General features: G+C 46.2%; 1 protein-coding gene across 2 annotated transcripts in view; it reads left to right on the forward strand.

Moving 5' to 3' along the window:
- The first annotated feature begins 370 nt into the window (after positions 1 to 370).
- The window catches only part of Arhgap36 (Rho GTPase activating protein 36), a 28,620-nt gene continuing 11,089 nt past the window's right edge, over positions 371 to 17,901 (forward strand). For both annotated transcript variants that reach the window (XM_077107249.1, XM_077107251.1), the window contains exon 1: positions 371 to 428. In XM_077107249.1, the coding sequence (XP_076963364.1) occupies positions 371 to 428 (58 nt within the window). The remainder of the gene's footprint in view (positions 429 to 17,901) is intronic.

A 17,901-nucleotide genomic window follows, 5' to 3' on the forward strand; every position in this document is an offset into this window, starting at 1 on the left:
AGGAACCTTCCCTCCCTCTCAGATTTGGGGCTCACCAGGGCTGAGACGGCGTTTCCCCTCAGACTCTGGGCTCCCTGTGGTAAGGGCAGGGTCCCGCCCTCAGAGTCAGAGCTTCTCGGGACAGGAGCTGTATCTTGGCCTCCCTGCGCGTGGGGGAAGGGGCTGAGGGACCAGCGGCCCTCCCCTCCGGCGGAAGGGGGGGCTCCCCTGAGGCCCTGCCCCCTTGGTGACATGCTCGAGGTGTCCGGTGACCAAGACACTCAGAGCTGGGTGCAGGGTGCGGCCCAGGGCGTGGTCACCGGGGGCTACTTAGAGCCCGTGCGGGGCAGCGGAGGTTAGCTGCGAGGCTGCCGGGCACTGAGAGCGGGTCATGGCGTGGATACTGGACTGCCTGTTCGCATCGGCCTTTGAGCCCCGCCCCCGCCGTGGTGAGTGGGGGCCCACCGAGTCGGGGGGCTGGGGTGCTTGGCTGGGGGCGACCGGCGGCTGCAGCCCCGGCTGGGCGCCCTGGGGCTTGGCTCCCTGCCCCTTTGCCTCCCTTCCCGCTGGCTTTTAGCTAATTGTTCCTGGCCGGAGGGACTGCCCCGTCGAGGACCCGCATAAATCACCAGCTTTGCCGGGAACCGAGAGCAATCGTGCTAATGGCTCGAGGGATGAGGGGCGAGTGCGGGGGCGGAGTCGCTGGCTCAGCCATCTGTGGGGACAGCCAGATCCTTGGGGCCAGAATCGCAGGAGCGAGGTCTGGCAACTCAAGGGCTCTAAGGGCCCAAGGATGAGTGTCCCTGAAAGGACCCCCGAATAAGCAGGCTGAGGTTCCCTTTGCCTCGAAGTTTATTCCCTTGTTCTAATCTCCACCACAGAATATCGGCCTGGGCCCCAAAGAGTCGTCGAATGCAACCCCTCCATTTAAGAGGTGATGACATTGAAGCCCAGAGATGGGAAAGTCCTATCCAAGGTCACCCAAGGATTTGGCAGCAAATCTGGGACAGCTTAGGTTCTGCTCACAATCCCAAACTGCCCAATGGCAGAGGCTTTGGGGGTCTTTAGTCCGGGTCTTTCCTTGGGTCCTTGAGATCAATACTTGGTTCTCCTATCCCGTGCAATTGAGGACATAGTGTGCAAAGATCACAGCAGAAGTGTAAGTATACGGGTCCCATTTCACTCTTTTCCTGAAACTGCTTCTATAAAGCAAATCTTTGAAACATTCTTCCCCCGCCCCCCCCCCCCCCCCCCCCCCGCTCAAAGTGTCAGGGTACTGATGTTTTCTTTAAGAGATTTCCTAGGAGCCCCCACCCACATTGTCCTTCACTCCTCCTTGATAGGGCAGGTGGTGAAGTGGAGGGGGTGGGGCCTTACAGCCACCTGTTTTTCCATAGTCTCCACCTCCAAAATCTATATTGGTGAGAGTGCGTCATTGGTCACCAGCCTTAGACCAAACCTGAGGTTGTCTCTTCTTTCCTCTGCCCCCTCACAGGCAGGGGAGGGGAGGCGGAGAAAGGGACCTCAGCAACTTAATTCAGTAGAGACCAAATTTTCCTTCTTGCCAGCCCTACTACCCCGGTGAGAACCAACCCATGACGTCGGACCTGCTAAGAGATTGCAGCATGCTTAATTCGAGTACAGTCTCTTGCAGACCACAAGTTCTCTGAAAAGGAAAGAGATCTGTATACATGATTTAATTTTTTCTTTTGTATTTTTCTTAAATTTGTGATCCTGATGAGTTAACGGGGGAATGGGGGGATGAAATGCCTTTTAAGGCCTTAGGGTTCAAACACCCCACCCTTGGAAAGGAGGTAAGGGAACCATTCCAATTCTGAGTGGCTTACAAGGCTGTAACTGCAATGAGATCAAGGGCATGAAGGCTGCTTTATGAAAAACCCCATGGCAGGGAGTCAGTAGCTCATAAGGAAGCCCAGTCCCATCTAAAATCAAAATGTCTATTAAACTGAACCCAGATCTATCTGGGGAGCTTCCACCTTCTGGCCCTAGCACTGACCTTCACCATTCTCCTTCCTAGGGAAGGTTACCAGCCCTCTCTATTCCCCCACCCTCTGCTCACCCAGTCTTATCCAGTCCAACTCTCCCTACTTCCTTCATCAGTTTAACATGTGACATGACTACAAGGCCCTTACCCACATCTAGCTGTTTTTCTTTGAACATGCTCCAAGTTATAAATGCCCAATGACCTGGCCAAAAGAGGATTTCCAGCTGTGCCCCTATAAATATAGTCCTGGAGGACTGACTTTCCCTCTTTTGGAAACTCATGCCACACCCAAGGTATTTACCATACATAGCCATAAATACATCCATACATACACATCCCACACCCATGTGTGCCCACATACAAAGCCATAAACAAACATGCATCTACTTCACATTCATCACATACTTTCCATGTATAACACAACACATATCTCACATGCATGAACCACTTGCAAAAGCCACATACATGCCCCACAGTTTCCCAAAGACTTGATGTTGGAATTACTTTTCAGCTAAAGCTACTTTTTTAAAATAAAGTAAACCCAAGTTCTTTTCAGTCTCCATTCTGTATTTAGTTAGTGTTTGAACCCAAGTGCAAGACCTTATATTTGTTGCTGCATTTGCAGTCTAGTGAGATCTGCTCCCCCACTGCCCACCACCTCATACTCCTGCAGCACACCACTGCCTACACCAACTTTATTACTCATATCAGTAGCAGCTAATATATGTAAAAGTACTGCCTGAATGCTGGGCCCTTAGGTTCAGTCCTTTACATGTATAATCTCAACTAAGTCACACAACATCACTTTGAAATAAGTCCTTAATCTTTGAGCACAAATTTTGACCAGGTAATAGCCCACTTCAATAGTGCACTTCTCCGGAAAGACGCTATGCAATGCTAAAGATAACTTTGTTAGTAACTATTGATATTCTGTGGGGCTGTCATTGCCCTTGGTGCTTCTCTTCAAATTTCTTTTCAGAAATCCTCAGGAATCAGATATGGGGGGGGGAGTAGCTGGTCATCGACTGCACAGAATGGTGAAGGCATTCTAAATGTTCTTTCGTCCCCATTCCCCTTGCCCAGGAGCTCTATGATGGCAATGGGCAACCATATGAAGGCATTTGGGAGAGACACCAAAGTCTCAGAGGAATAGGGGCCCAGAAAGGCCTTCTTTCCCAGGGAAAGGGATAGCATGATTGACCCACTTGAAATTCTCTCCCTAGTTTATTCTTGGCATTGCATTTGGCTTCAAACAATTGGACTTCTGTAAAGCGGCCAAAACTCTAAAACTGAAGGGACCCTGGGGCCCACTTTACATACAAATTTGATCTTTTCTTGGAGATGAGACCCAATCGATTTGCTGAGGCCAGGCCTGGTTGAGCTGCTGCGGGATCATTTTCCAGAGCTAGGACAAGATTGCCAATGAGACACCCCACTCCCCTGGTCGGGGGATTGTCAGGGACCTCCATTCACCAATGGCAGGACTTCTCAAAGTTCCTTTGTGAATTAGTGGTTTGCACCTCAAGACATTTCTCCATAGGAAAACATTATGCTCCAGAGCTTAGACTGCCGGGTTAGGCCACACTTTCCCACCAAGAGGATAAAAATCTGGAATCTGAGTGATGAAAACTGGCAGAAAATAATCCTTTTGCAAATGTACCTCAGGCTCCAGCAGTGGAGCTGACGTTCATCAAGCTTAAATATCAAATGACGGAAAGCACATTGAGCATTGATAGAGCAGGACACTAGGTCCCCGAGGGTGATTATGGCAATGGTGAAAGCAACATCATTCCTTTGTTTTCCCACTTACCTACTAAGACAACCTAAATGTCCAACAATAGTGGAATGGTTAAATGAACTCCATGACATATTCACTTGTTATATGCCATTTTTATGGTTGCATACCATCTGTGAAGAACACGACATGGAAAAATGGTATGAGTGTAACTGTCAAACTTGGACTTTTGAAAAACTGGAAGAAAATTCAGCAAGGAGGTAAAATTAGACCTTTTATTAAAGTGGTGACATAGTAATTGTTTTTTTCTGTTTTCTCAAATCTGTATGAAGTTTGTTCTTAAATTATTAAGTTTTCTAAAAATCTTTTAAAATTTTATCACCTATGATATGCAGTTAATCTATACATGGATCTAGAATCCCACTATACATAGTTTAAGGATTTTTTTCTTCATGTTTTAGTTTAAATACAATGACTACATCAGGCTAGCCAAACATGATCATGAGGTATTCCCTAATGCTGAGTAGAAAGAGGGACAGCTGGTTTCAATCCCAGTCCTGTTCTTGTACTATTGCTGTGAGCAATTACTTGACCTCTTTTAAAGTGATATAATAATGTTTACATTGCTGGTTTATAAATAATAATTGTTGTTGTTGTTGTTATAGATGCCATTATATTAAATGCCTTCTGTGACAGTTATCAAAAGCCATTTCTTCACATATTTACTATTTCTGAATACCAGTCACTTTATATAAACCACCTAATTTTATTTTCATAACAACTCTAAGGTGTTATCTGTTTTAAAGACACAAACTCAGAAATTCAGTAACTTGTTCCCTGCCACACAGTGGCTGAGCAACCAATGTAATCCCTTTTTGTCTGACTTAAAAATTTGAGATTAAAAGATAACAGATAACATATACAAAGCTCTTAGCACTATGCCAACCTATGGCAGATACATTTACTAGGAGGTTAATATGCCATTGGTGATACCTTGCCCAGGGTCTAAGTTCTGCTCTTTGATCTGTTTGATTATCTGTAGGTTACTTTCTGTGAAAAAGTGCACATTTCAACTGGGAGATGCAATCCTAACTGTGTCCTCATAGCTGGGGCTGAGTCACTAGGAAATGATTTCTGTTGCCTTCTGGCAGTATCATCTATTCTCACATGTATCAGCAGAAGTAGGTAGATAGAATGTTTGAGTCTTGGCAGCTACTGTCACATCTCAGATATACCTCTTAAGAAACCATGAGGTGTCCTTGGGGTGGGCACCCAATATTTGGTAGCCAGTTGGTCCCTGCTTATGAAGGAAACCTATTAAGTGGTGTGGGCATATCCTAAAGCCCTGCTCCAAATATTCCCTGGATGATGTGGCTGACCCTTCATTGTTACCCCGTCATTTGCCCTCTCTAAGTGGAGGCTGCAGGACATTCTTTGCAGCCGACAGGGTGACAGCTGGAGAAATTTTTTTTTTTTTTTTTTTTTTAGATTCCTAAATCCTAAAGACTAATAGATTATTTGGAAGAGAGGAGTCTAGGTTCAATGAGGGAAGTTAGCATGCAGGATAAATAAGAGGGGTGAAGGAGAGAGAGTTGAAGTCATCCTCCAGAGACCGGGAACATCAAAGAATAGCCTTTCAGAGCTTTTGCTTCCAGAAATCTCCATACTCTCTGTTCTGTAGTCTCTCCCCACCACCCCGGGATTATACTCACTCCCACTATGGCTACTTAACCCCCCTCCCCCCTCCCCGCCACTCCAGGCTCAAATGCAGTTTTAGCTTGTAATGACTTGCTTTTGTCTCTAGAGGGAAGCAAAAGCATCAGGGAGGAAGGGACATGGGTCGGGGGTCTTCTCACACTTCACTGGTTTTGACAAAGGGTAGATTTTTTTTCTCTTTAGGTGGAAAGAAATAAGAACTTAGCAGATGTATTTTAGGTCCTGTATAGCATTGCTCAGAACTGCAGCATTCTCTTTACCTCCCAACCTTGGTGGCTACTAGAAATTGGCTTTAGGAGCCTTTAATTTCTAGGGTAGAGGTGAGGAGGGAAAAAAAATACAGGTCATAGAGAAAAGAAATAGTCACCCTCTTTTCTTGAGCATAATGGCACATATTTAGGAGGCAGGATTGAGGCTGGATCTGCAGTTGGATAGGTAGAAGAGTGGACACTGAGCAAAAAGTTTCAGACTTTTCCATACAGAGTATTACATTGGAAACCTTGTTCTCATTAACGCTGCCAGGAGAAACTGCAGAGTGAGAATTGGACTTAAGATTCAATTCTTCCGGGGCTGAATTAGGCTGATCAAAACATCATCCTAAAAGGACTATTTCAAGAGTGTTAGACAAACCAGTAATGAGGAAAATTACCAGCTTAGTCAGTCACCTCCACTCCTTGAGAATCCTGGTTAAGACACGCTGGACTACATGAGAAGAAAAAAAAAAAAAAAACTAACCTTTTCTTTCATATTTACTAATGCATGTTAAGTATTCATCTGGCACTTTCCATGGTTTTCCTACTTCAGTCATCTGGGAAATTCTAAGGTAGGCATTAAATATCTCCATTTTACATTTGAAAACTGGCTCAGAGAGGCAAAGTAACTTTCTCAAGATCACCCAGCAAGTGATTGAGCTGGGATGCCAACTCAAGGCTGTCTCACTCCAAAGCATATAGTCTTTCTCAGCCCACATGAAAAAAGGTAGAAGCTGACTTTCCAGGGCTTTATTCTCATGGGGAAAGCAAGATCTGTCTCCAGAAATTCACATTTTGGTGTTCTGCCCCATAGATTCTTGTTTTTTCAGGATGCAAGCAAGCAAATCTCTATTGAGTAATTGGGAGTTATTAAAGCATATTCCACCTTTACAATTCTCCATATAATCCTTGTGTTACAGGGACATTTCTAAACCCCAATGAGGGACAGACTTGTGGCAATATTAAGTTCCAAGGAATGAGTGTGTGTGTGTTGGGAATGGGAGGAGAGGCCTCACCTGAGTGCCATGAAGAGGTGGAAGTGAAGGTAGTGTATTCAGAGGAGAGTAAGGTGGTGTCAGACTAGCCTGACACCAGATTCTGGGTGATACCAAAGTTTTCATAAACTCCTTGTAGAGATGTAAGTGTGATGAAAGCAAAGATTTCAGGTAGTCTGTGCCCTGCACATTTTAGACTGGCTTCTCTAGCCCTTTTGTGTCCCCCAAAGACGACTTTTTGGCTACATAATATGGTAAGCAATGCTTTTCCTGCCCACCCAGGATGAAGTGCTGACCCAGGCCCGCTGCAGGGAGAGATTTATGGATTTTCCAACTGCTTTTCGTCTCTACGCTAGGCTCATTTGTGCCAGCTGAAAGGGCACAATAATAACAGTGGCAATTTAAACCGTGCTTCTCACTTTTCCCCCTGAAAAGTGGCAAAGTGACTCACCATCGTTGAACTATCTGTCCCTCTCTCCACCCCCTGACTTGTTTGCAGCAGCCTAGGCTGGTTCCCTGGGAGCTGAATGGGGAGCCAGGCATTCCAGAAATCCTTCAGCTGTGACTGGGCTGATACCATGGCCCCCATAAATGTGTTCCCCCAAATGTAATATGTTTTAATTTGAATATCTCAGATGAGACTGCTTAGAAGGCACAGGAGCCTCATGAGTCTCATTAGGCAAGCACAGTGCCCCCCCTCAGTGATGAATAATACAAAATGGGGCCCATTCAGTCATCTTTTCTGAGGGGGACGCTGCTTGTTTTTCGATGTGCAGTCTGATATAGAGAGGACTGGTCTGTTTGAAATTCACGGCATACCAACTTCTGAGGAAGCTGTAACAATGGGTCTGGGGGAGCTATAAAATCCTTTCCTCCCTTCATCCCGAGCCCTCACCTCCATTCTCCTCCATATCCAATTCTACCATCCTGTGGTCAGAAAATGGCCATTCTCGGCTCTTTCTTTCAGCACCAGCCTAAGGAGAGCTCCCAGAACTGGAGATGAGGAAGGTGCTTCAGTGCCTAGAGTAACTAAAGATTTTGAGGTGCCACAAAGCAGGTAATTAGGTGGTGAAGGTATCAGCTGTCTGGGAGATAGAGAAAGTAATTATGCTGAGTACTCCTGGTACTGTCAGTAAACTCAAAAGAAAGACACTGGGAAATCACACTATTTGATAGAGACTTCAATGTCTAGCAAGGATCAGAGGACTCTTGGTGAGGCTGCCTGGTACAGAAGAAAGGTGTAGGGATCATGGCAGACTGGAGTTCAAATACCAGTTTTACCTCCTATGATCTGTGTGACCTTGGGGAAGTTACTCAACTACTCTGAGTCTGATGTGTGAAGTGTAAAACATTGATAATTATAACTCCATTTACCTCATAGCCTCATTGTGAGAATTCAAGGAGATAATGCCTGGTACACAGTAAGTGCTTAGTAAATGGAAACATAATAATTACTATTAATATATACCAGGCATTCTCCATAGCAGCTCAGAAATAAGTGGAGGGTCAAATAATTGCAGTTATGTATGAGCATGTCATAAGAAGCATGAAGCCTGTAATTGTGCTGGCCCAAAGAGGGAGCCCTCAACTGGGGAGGGAGAGGGTACAGAGAAACAAAGTTTTGTGACTTTTGAGTTAGGTCTTTAAAAAAAAAATGGGAATTTGTCATGAGGGAAAGGGCTTCCAGGCAACTGGATCTGCCCCACACAAGGTCAAGGAGGTGTGAAACATCCAGGCCTTGAACAAATAGTTGTGTTCAGCTTGGCAAAAACTGGGATCTCCTGGTGGGGTGGTAGTGAGATGGGGGTCAGTGACCAACAATATTTCCAGCTTACACCCACCAGCCCCTGCACCACGCGCACGCTAGGCACCCTACCTGGCCAAATCTCCTGCGGAGCACTCCTCTTCTTTTCTTTAAGCAGCCAGGTAAGTTCACACCCCGCCCCATTCGAACTTGCAACTTGCGGGGCACAGCGAAGTAAGGGCGTGCAGACTTCCATTGATGAGATCAGGCCAGCTGTCACCCCTGCTGGGGTCGCGGCCCCTACCTCCTTCTTGGTCCCAGTCAGGTGCAATGTCCCCCACACCCAGCCCCCCCAACCACATGCAGGATCACTTGGGTTCTTTTGGACAACTCCATGCTTTCAGACGCTGCACCCATACATTCATGTGACCCCCTCCAAGGCACACATCTTCAGCCCTCCATGCAAGCACATATGCTGGCCACATGCATCCGCACCACACACCTGAACCTATCACATACACAAACCTTTGAACACATACACACCTTAAATAGACGTAAAGAGATACCTTGCTCACGGACGTACACACTGCACAAAAAAACACCACCTGTAAATCCACCTTGACACACAGCATTTAAGGCTAAGCACACACCCAATATACATATGCACACCAGCTTAAGATAGTACACACTCACCACAGCATGATCACAAACACTGAAACACACATTGAACACACCCACACCCAGACCGCACCCTCAGTCACACTGATTATAATCAGGCAGAAACATACAACCTACAAGCGTGCATGCACAAACACATGCTTCATGCCAGAGCTCGAACCAAATGCATACCACACCAAACACTTGGTCTAAAACATGCACCGCATACACACCCCATATACACCCGTCCATACACTGAACACACAGACGTACCGCACCCGAGCGCGCACACACGCGTACATGCATACATACATACACACACAGCCCGCCCCCGCCTTCTCTCTGGGCGGAAGAGAAGGGGGCGAGGAGTGGAGGCGGGGAAGAAAGGAGGGAGGATGGGCGGGCAAGGCGGAGCGGGCACAGATGCTCTTTTCCCTTTGACCTGGGTTGTTGGCCCTTTGTTCCCCATTCCCATGCAAAGGGAGTAAGTTGGGTCCAGGTGGGGTCCTGTTGGAGCCCAGGAAAACCGGAAGGGGAAGGTCCCGGGAATCTGCCGGCAGGCGCTGCAGGGACCCTGACTCAGATTACAGTCGACCCTGCCGGAGGCTCCTCCTCCCTGCACCCTCCCTTCTGCCCCCCCCACCCCATCACTGCCTTGACCTTTGCCCGCTCCCCAGGGGATGTGCTTCTTCATCCCCCCCCCCTCCAGAGAGAGGGAGATTATTAAGGGGTGTAGGTGTTTATTGGTTTCAAGAAGTAAGGAGTTCTGCACACAAGCGCTTTGCGAAACCTGTTCTAGCTTGAAGACTTCCCTTAATGGAGAACTCACTATATTGCATAGCAACACGTTTTCCGTGTAAAAGGCAATAGCTATTAGAAATCAAGGAGTCCTGCTTTGGACACATAGTAGGGCTCTGTAAATGCTCCTCCCTCCCTCTTACGTCACCAAATCTGGCAGAGCTATCTGAAACCTAGTACCTAATGGCTCTAGGGCAGTTGGTGAGTTTCTTAGCCCCCTAGACCTGCGCGGAGCTGAAGCCTCTGATCAGGAGCCACCGGCGGCAGGGGGCGGCAGAGTGGTCTTTGCACCTCTGGCTGCAGAACTGGGGGTCCCTCCCACTGTAAACGGGCTACAAGGGGTCACTCCAGAATTTGTCCTTTCTGTGTAGATGAATGGACAGCAGAGGAAGGGATATAGGGGAAGAGGAGCGCTTGGAGACGCGTTGTATAAAGTGCTGTGCAGAGTGCACAGGCTTGGGAGTTAGAGGTTCGAATCCTACTCTGACATTTTGTAGCTGGCTTAGGGTACGGGGTATTTTTGAGGTTTGTAGAGGTGACATATTAGAAGTACTTATCCCAATTAACACACACAAATGGCCAATCCCTCACCCTCTCCGAAATCCTCATCAAAAAGACGAAGATGTAAGAATTAGAGTGGGGAAGGAGATTAGAGGCTGGTGGAGTGATTTGGCTGCCAATCACAACCCCCTTCCTGTGCATACTTTCGTCCTTTACCAAGGTGCTGTTAATATTTGTAAACTTGCAATGAACACTCATTGGGTGCCAGGGATCTCTCATGTTACTTTACGTCCTGCCAGTACCCAGCACAGTGCCAGACACACCACTCTCTAATGCAGCACAGGGATGTCCTGAGTGAAATCCCTTGTAAATACTGAAACTTAAGAGTTATGTATAAAATTATAAGAAACCTGGAGGGGGAACTCCAGTAATGGCACCCTGGGCACTAGGAGGATGAAAGGCAATGGCTTTGGACCTGAGACCATTCCATTCCTCCTCAAAGCCCTCCATCTCTAAGCCTGCCTGGAAGGGCATTTATTTTCACTGCGGCAGAGGCTTCTGCAGTCAATTAAGAAGAAAGCTTCTTTCCTGGAGGGCAGGGGCCCTGGCCAGCTAGAGGGTGAGTCACCACCTCAGAGTTGGGCAGCAGAGATGGCGCTAAAGTGGCAATGAATCAGTCCAAGATGACATGGAGAGATTACCTGAGTGATGATAAGGAGAAGGAGGCAGAAGCCTGAGCCTTAGTCCCTTGAGACTGAGACCAAGTGGTAGTGTCCTATTCATATGCATGGAGTCCGTTCCTAATCTACCTCCCTACTTCCACCTCCACCAAGTCCCTAAGGGTAGCACCGGTGGCCCTCTGAGAGGATAAAGTAGAGCTGAAGACACCACTCCAGTAGTGGAGGGTGTTTGGGAGAAGAGTTCCAATCCTGACTCTACTACTTTGTGACCCTGGGCAAGCTCCTCCTTTGTTGGGTTCAGTGGCAAGTGCTCAGTACTTTACCTATGTTATTTGACACACTCTTCTCCACAGCACTACGGGAGTGAGCATTTATTCCCCTATTTTACAGATGAGAAAACTGAACTGATGCATGGCATTATTCTGTGTTCTACCTCTATAATGTATCATGCTGTCTTTGTCTATGTCACCAAGGCAATCCCTGTAATCCAAGTGAACACCTGTCAGTCCTCTTCCTAAATGAACTCCCTGGACACTCAGGTTCAAATCATACCTCCCAGCTGCTCCCAACACCAATATGTTGCTGGCTACCTGGGTGAATTTCTTTTTTTCTTTTTTTATTTTTGTAATTGTAGATGGACAGAATGCCTTTATTATTTTTATATGGTGCTAAGGATTGAAACCAATACCTCATACATGCTAGGCAAGCACTTTGCCACTGAGCTACAGCCCCAGCCCTGAATTCTTCTATCATCTCCTGTGATATACCCACCTCTGGAACTCAATCTTTCCCTGGTATATCAGTCTAAAAATCCACCTTAAATATGAAGCATCACCAGAAAGGTGCACCCGAATAGCAGCCTCTTACCCAAATTGGGAAGAACTGGCTGCAGGATGCTGCAGTGAGGAAGGGGAGTAGAGCTGCCAGGGCCAGAAGGAAGGGTGCAGAAAAATCCAATGAGAAGAAGAGAGAAAGGGAAGATGCCAGAGAAAAAAATTGGACCAGCCTCAAACTGCTGCTCCCTCCCTTTCTCCCCCTCTCCTGATCTGGTACTCTAAAATGTATAAAGGGGCAGCATCCAGCCCATTTCCAACAGGAGGAGAAGGAGAGATCCTCTCCTTCAATTGAAGGAGAAACCATCCTGATTCAAATTACACTCCTGTGTGGGGTAAGACTGATTTCATTGGGGGTGGGGGTGGGGGGGTAAAGGCATCCTGGTAGTAGTGATGGTAGTGAGTGAGTGGTACTTAAATCCCAAACAGCGACACCAAGGGTACTACCAGAGCTGGAAGCTCCCTCTAAAGAAGATAAGAAGGAGCTGGGGTTGTCTCTCAGAGGTAGCACTCACCTAGCATGTGTGATGAGGCACTGGGCTTGATCCTTAGCACCACATAAAAATAAAATAGATATTGAGTCCACCTATAACTAAAAAATGAATATTTAAAAAAGAAGAGAAACTTGCCACTGGGCTTCTGGATCTCATTTCCAAGCTAAGCCCTTCTGAGCCACATCTCTGAGTCTTTGGGGAAGTTCATGTTTTCCTGGGCCTCCACAGGAGCCATGTATGTCTCCCACCAGAGGCTGCCCTCCATCGTCTCCCTTTTCTTCCTTCTTCCCTTTTGGCTGGGGTCACCTATATAGTCTGACACTCTCTACTTGCCTCTCTTCTCTATCCTTACTCCTTTGACAACACATGGCACCTTTGCCCCCTTTACTTGGTTTAAGAGATGAGGAAAGTCAATTGGGAGGGGGAGTAACTGTGTGTGCAAACTTTCCCTTGCGTTTTTAACCCTTATTGCCCTTGTTACATCAGATGAGAATATTTATCTCTTGCAAATAATGAGCTTTTGCTCAGTTAGTGATTTGTACATATGATAGGTGGGCTGCAGATTAGAAGGAAGATTTTTGGAAGAGGTTTTTAAAGGATGGTTTTCTGACTTCCCTGGGAGTCTAGATAGGCATAGAACACAGAAAATAAAAAAGGAAGATGCTAGTGTGGGGGAGTGGAAGTTGGAGGAAGTTACTGAGATTCTTGCCATCCAGGTGGATGGAGGACTCTGAAGTTAGCTACTGTTTACTCTTGCTGCTCATTGAACTTTGAACAAAATGACCTTTTTGTCTGAATTTGTAAGAGCATAAGTCTTGGTCAAGAATGGGAGACAAGGAGCAGGGAAAGAGAGGCAAGTTCAGTGGTTGGGTACAAAGGGTCAACAAAAGATGCTCCTTGCCCTTGAATGACGCAACTCAGGAAGGAAAGGAAGCAATGTGGTATAACAAAATGTGTGCTGAGGTGGGGTCCAGGAGATCTGGGCCTAACTAGCTCTTGTTTTAGGGTAAATTTCTTATCCGTGAGAACCTCCACCTCTGTCTTTCCTTCACCTGTAACTTGAGATCTTGTGCATGAGTAGGGGAGGGGTAATTCAGAGGAGCACGCTGAAGGGACCCTCGGGCTGAATCTTGAAGCAGTGATTGTTTTTAAGTAAGGGGAGAAGTAGTAAGAGTAGCCCTGAGAATTCAGCAAACAGGTATGCATAAGGCACTGAGCTGGCTGCTGTGGAGAAAATTGCTATGAATCAGCCCCTACCCCACGGCGGAAAGCTTTACAGGGAGTGGGGGAATCTGCGCGCGGCAGAGCCAAGCGCTCACAGCGCCTGCAGCTCGTCTCAGGACTAGCTGCGGCGGCCGCGTCGCTGGAGCGACTAGCAGGTCACCCAGACTCATTCCCTGGCCGGACCAGGACAGTCGTCAAGAGGTAGTGCAGGGGTCGGGCACCAGGGGACTGAGTGCCGCCCACCGTGGGACGAGTGAGGGGGGCGGCGAGGGTCCGAGGCGAGGGAGGGAGAGGTGGCCTGAGTGCGGAACATCTTGCCCCCAGGCTCTCGCGTCAAGGGTTCAAACTTAAGAGTTTGCCGGAAGGATTTAATTGCTGGTATTCTCTGGGCAAGCTCTGAGAGTAGATTTTGCGCACCGCGGGGGTTTTGTTTAACTTTGCTAATTCTGCGCTGCTCCTTCGAGCTACATTGGGGCGCAACACGTGCAGTGCAACCCAACCCATTCTGAAGGCCGTGCTCTTGTGTTGTGGCAACCAGAGGCCCAGAACACCCCCACCCCCCACTGGCTGAGGGTGAAGCGTCTGGAGCATCCCCCTCCCCTAATCTCTAGCTCTAGGTCAAGGGCCTGAGTTGGACTGTCTGTCTTTAAGGCAGAAGAAGGGGCTAAGGGCTCAGATCCCACCCCCCTCTGGCCCTCTAGGTTTGGAAGAGTTGTGTGGTGGCGGGGTGCTCTTTTGAACTTCAGATAGCAATGGCATGGCCCTGTGTCCTGGAGTTCACTAAGTCTCTTAGAATAATCAAGGACTCTGCAGACTGCGTCTTTATAGTGCTGTTAGATAAACAGGATAATAATAAATTGTGTTTCGGGCTTGAAGATGCTCACTGACTTGCCCAAGGCCACCCAGCTGCTTAATAACTGAGCAGGCTTCCTAACTCCTGGGCTTTTTTCACTCCACCATAGTCAAGACATTGGTCTATTTTTGAAGGAGGATGGGTAGATGGGTAGATATTGGTATTTTAGAAACATGGTTACTTGAGTGTAGTTTTAAAAATTATTCCTATCATGAAAACTGCAATGAAAAACATCTCCCACAGTTCCAATTCCCTATGATAGACACTCAGGATTTTGAAAAAGAAAACTGGCAGAAAATTGGATGCTCATTTGTAAAGATATAAAGGCAAAGAGAAGTGAGTGGGGGGGGGGTGCAGAAAAAGATGGAGGGGAAGTTTCCAGGCACAGGTTTTGAGATCTTCTTTACTCTGAAGTTTTCTTTGACATGGCTCTGTCTAGATGGTTTGGGGGAGTGTCCCCATTGGACTGTTCTTTCTCAAGCCCACTCTGTAGGAAGTCACAGTTGGAGTGGCAAATGGTTGACGACCTACCCTTTAATTCAGTCTCCTTTCCCCTTTTCCCCTCTCTTTTGTGAATACATTAAGAGAGGGAGGGGAGGGAGTATGTGTGTGTGTGTGTGTGTGTGTGTGTGTGTATTTACATACATATGTGAGGGTGTGAATATGCAAGCATGTAGATGGGTGTCTGAGTGGGAGTGTGTAAGTGTCTGAAAGGGAGCAAGTCTCAGAGGCTTTGAAGGGAGGAGGCAGGGAGTTGAGAAGGTGGGAAGAGTGAATTGGAATTTACTGAGTGCATACTGAAAAACCTACAGTTGAAGAAGGGTCTGTCAGTGCTAGTGGGCATGAGGAAATAGTCATTTCTTTATATTTCTTAAAGGAACAAAACAGGAAATACATTTAAATTACTTCAGAGAAGGATGATATTAGACCCATGGGCCTTTCTTGATAGTCCCTCAGACACTTGACATTTATGTGACCTTCCACCAGGCAGTAAGATCCCAAGGGCAGGAACTGGGGCTTTCCACTCTGGGTGGCTGTCCCCTCCCCTCCACCACCCCTAACACTTTAGCTTGAAAATGCTACAGAGGAAGACAAAGGTGGGGATTAATTTCCTTTTGTGGGCCAGAAAGGGTTTTTCCCTACATTTCATAGGCTAGGCTAATTCCCCTAGATCCTGCATTTATCTACTTTGCATCTGTGATCATAAAAGACCCAGAGAAGAAATTGTTCATCCTATCCCACTCAGTGGTTGAGTACCTATTTTTGCCTTCTCAGGATGGCTAGTGACATTCTATAGCAAGAGCACTGGATACATAATTCCATAAAGATAATAGAACTTTTGTTCAGGTTTCCTTTCTAATTTGACTTCCAAGTATTTAGGGCGGGGGCAGTTCCTCACCTTAGGTACAACACAGTACCCCTTGGAGAATTCTTTCATTCTAATCGTCTTTTATTTAGTCTTCAACATAGCCCCACATAGCAGGTATCACAATTCTTACTTTTTAAGGTCATGAATTTGAGGCTCTGAAAAGTGAGATAATGTACTCCAGGTCACATAGTTGAGTGTGTGAACTTTCATGTGATGTGTTGAGGCTGGGACTTGAATCCAGGTCCAAGTCCATATCTCTGGAGCTTTCTAGGAGACTATGCTGTCAAAATTGGGGTGGGTTGGGGTGAGAGCATTAAATTAGTATATAATGTTTTTCAAATACACACGCACACACACACATACATGTCTTCCCCTCTCTCACAAGGTATGTCACAGAACAGCATATATAAGACCTCAAAAATTCAGTTATTTCTTTAGAAAGGAAGGTAGTCTTATACCTTCCCAGTTTCAGGCAGCAGATGTTAGTGATGAATATTAAGAAATTTCATAGTATGGGAAGGGCAAGGCCTGGCCCAGGAATAGCAGATCATGTTCCTCCATTGCATTTTATGCAACTTTTACTAAGTCGTAACACCACCAGAACCCTAGTTTGTTTTTATCTGTAAAAGGGGGAAAATATTCGCCAACCTCCCTCCTTTCCAGGGGTTGTTGTGAGCATGATGTGGCATGATTCATTTACTCATGAATCATGAATAGCTGTTTCAATTATCAGACCTTTATGTTCTCTCAAACCCTCAGAATTGATAATCCTATGATTCACCCAATGAACACTCAGTGAACACCTACTGTGTGCTTGGGTCTGGTCATAAAGGACATATAGAAAGCTTTTTGAAAAATGAAAAAGCATAAGGCAAATTAGGCATTAAAATTTTTACCTCCCACCAATAGAACATCTTATTTTTTCTTCTTCCACCACAATTTAATAGAAGCAATAACCAAAAGGTGGGGGGGGGGATGATATACATGACACAGCTTGTGATGTCAGCACTATTATGCACCCTGACACATTCTGCAGATAATAGAATATCTACATCTTGTTGTATTTGATAGCACGTTTCCTTGTTTAAATTATCCTTTGTGATGTTTATAGCATAAAGATTGCCTTTCACCATCCTGAGCTTCAGTTGTTTGTTTAGTCAATAAAATTTAAAAAGGGCATCCCACGTTCTATAGAATGACGACTGTACTTATTTTACAAAGATGTTGTAATTTGTGGTGGCTGCCTGCCTTCAGATATGACCTCCCCTGGCTTTATGGAATTAGCTTTGATTATGTGTACATTCTTTTCATTTCATTATTTAGCAATGCAGAATCTTGCAGCTATGCAGAACAGAGGTGGATAGGGCAGAAGAAAATGCCTTGAGACTGAGGAGAACTGGGTTCTTGTCCAGGCTCTGTTGTCCAATTGCTTTATAGCCTTTGGAAAAAAAATCCCTGTTGTCTTTGAGCCTCAGTTTTTTGGACTGTGGAATGGAAGTATTAGACTATGTGATGGCTGTTTCCTTCTATCTGAACCAATTTAATATTCTGAGTAATTCCTGAAACTTTTTTGTAGCCAAGGCTTTTACCTGTAGTTTATGAGCTTCTGCTGTGGCATGATGGTCTAACACCACGTATTAAACACTGTCCCCAAATTTAATTGTCTTGGGGCATTACCACCTCCGTGGATAGAATGAGTCATTCTGTTCCCCGCATCTGCAGCTTTTGCTGAAATGGAGGTTATGGGATAACAACTTAAAGGCTAACTCGTTAATGCTCAGGGATGAATGAGGTCATGTATCATCAGACCAAATTGGTGCCCAAATGTTTTCATCCACAGACCTGGATCTCTCTCATGTTGTGATATATTAATGGGGATGTCTTTATCCATTTCACTGCCTGTAGACATTTGAATATTGTAGATGGAATATCTTTTGGGCACCCAGCCCTGTGCAGTATCAATTTCTCAAACTCCAAAGGTCTTTCAGTGGCCAGAAGCAAAATCCTGACGAAGCCATAAAGTGCCTAATTGATAGGAATTCAAACCACAGCATCAGTGCAGACCCT

Source organism: Callospermophilus lateralis, chromosome X, assembly GCF_048772815.1.
Source record: "Callospermophilus lateralis isolate mCalLat2 chromosome X, mCalLat2.hap1, whole genome shotgun sequence".
Classification (NCBI taxonomy): Eukaryota; Metazoa; Chordata; class Mammalia; order Rodentia; family Sciuridae; genus Callospermophilus; species Callospermophilus lateralis.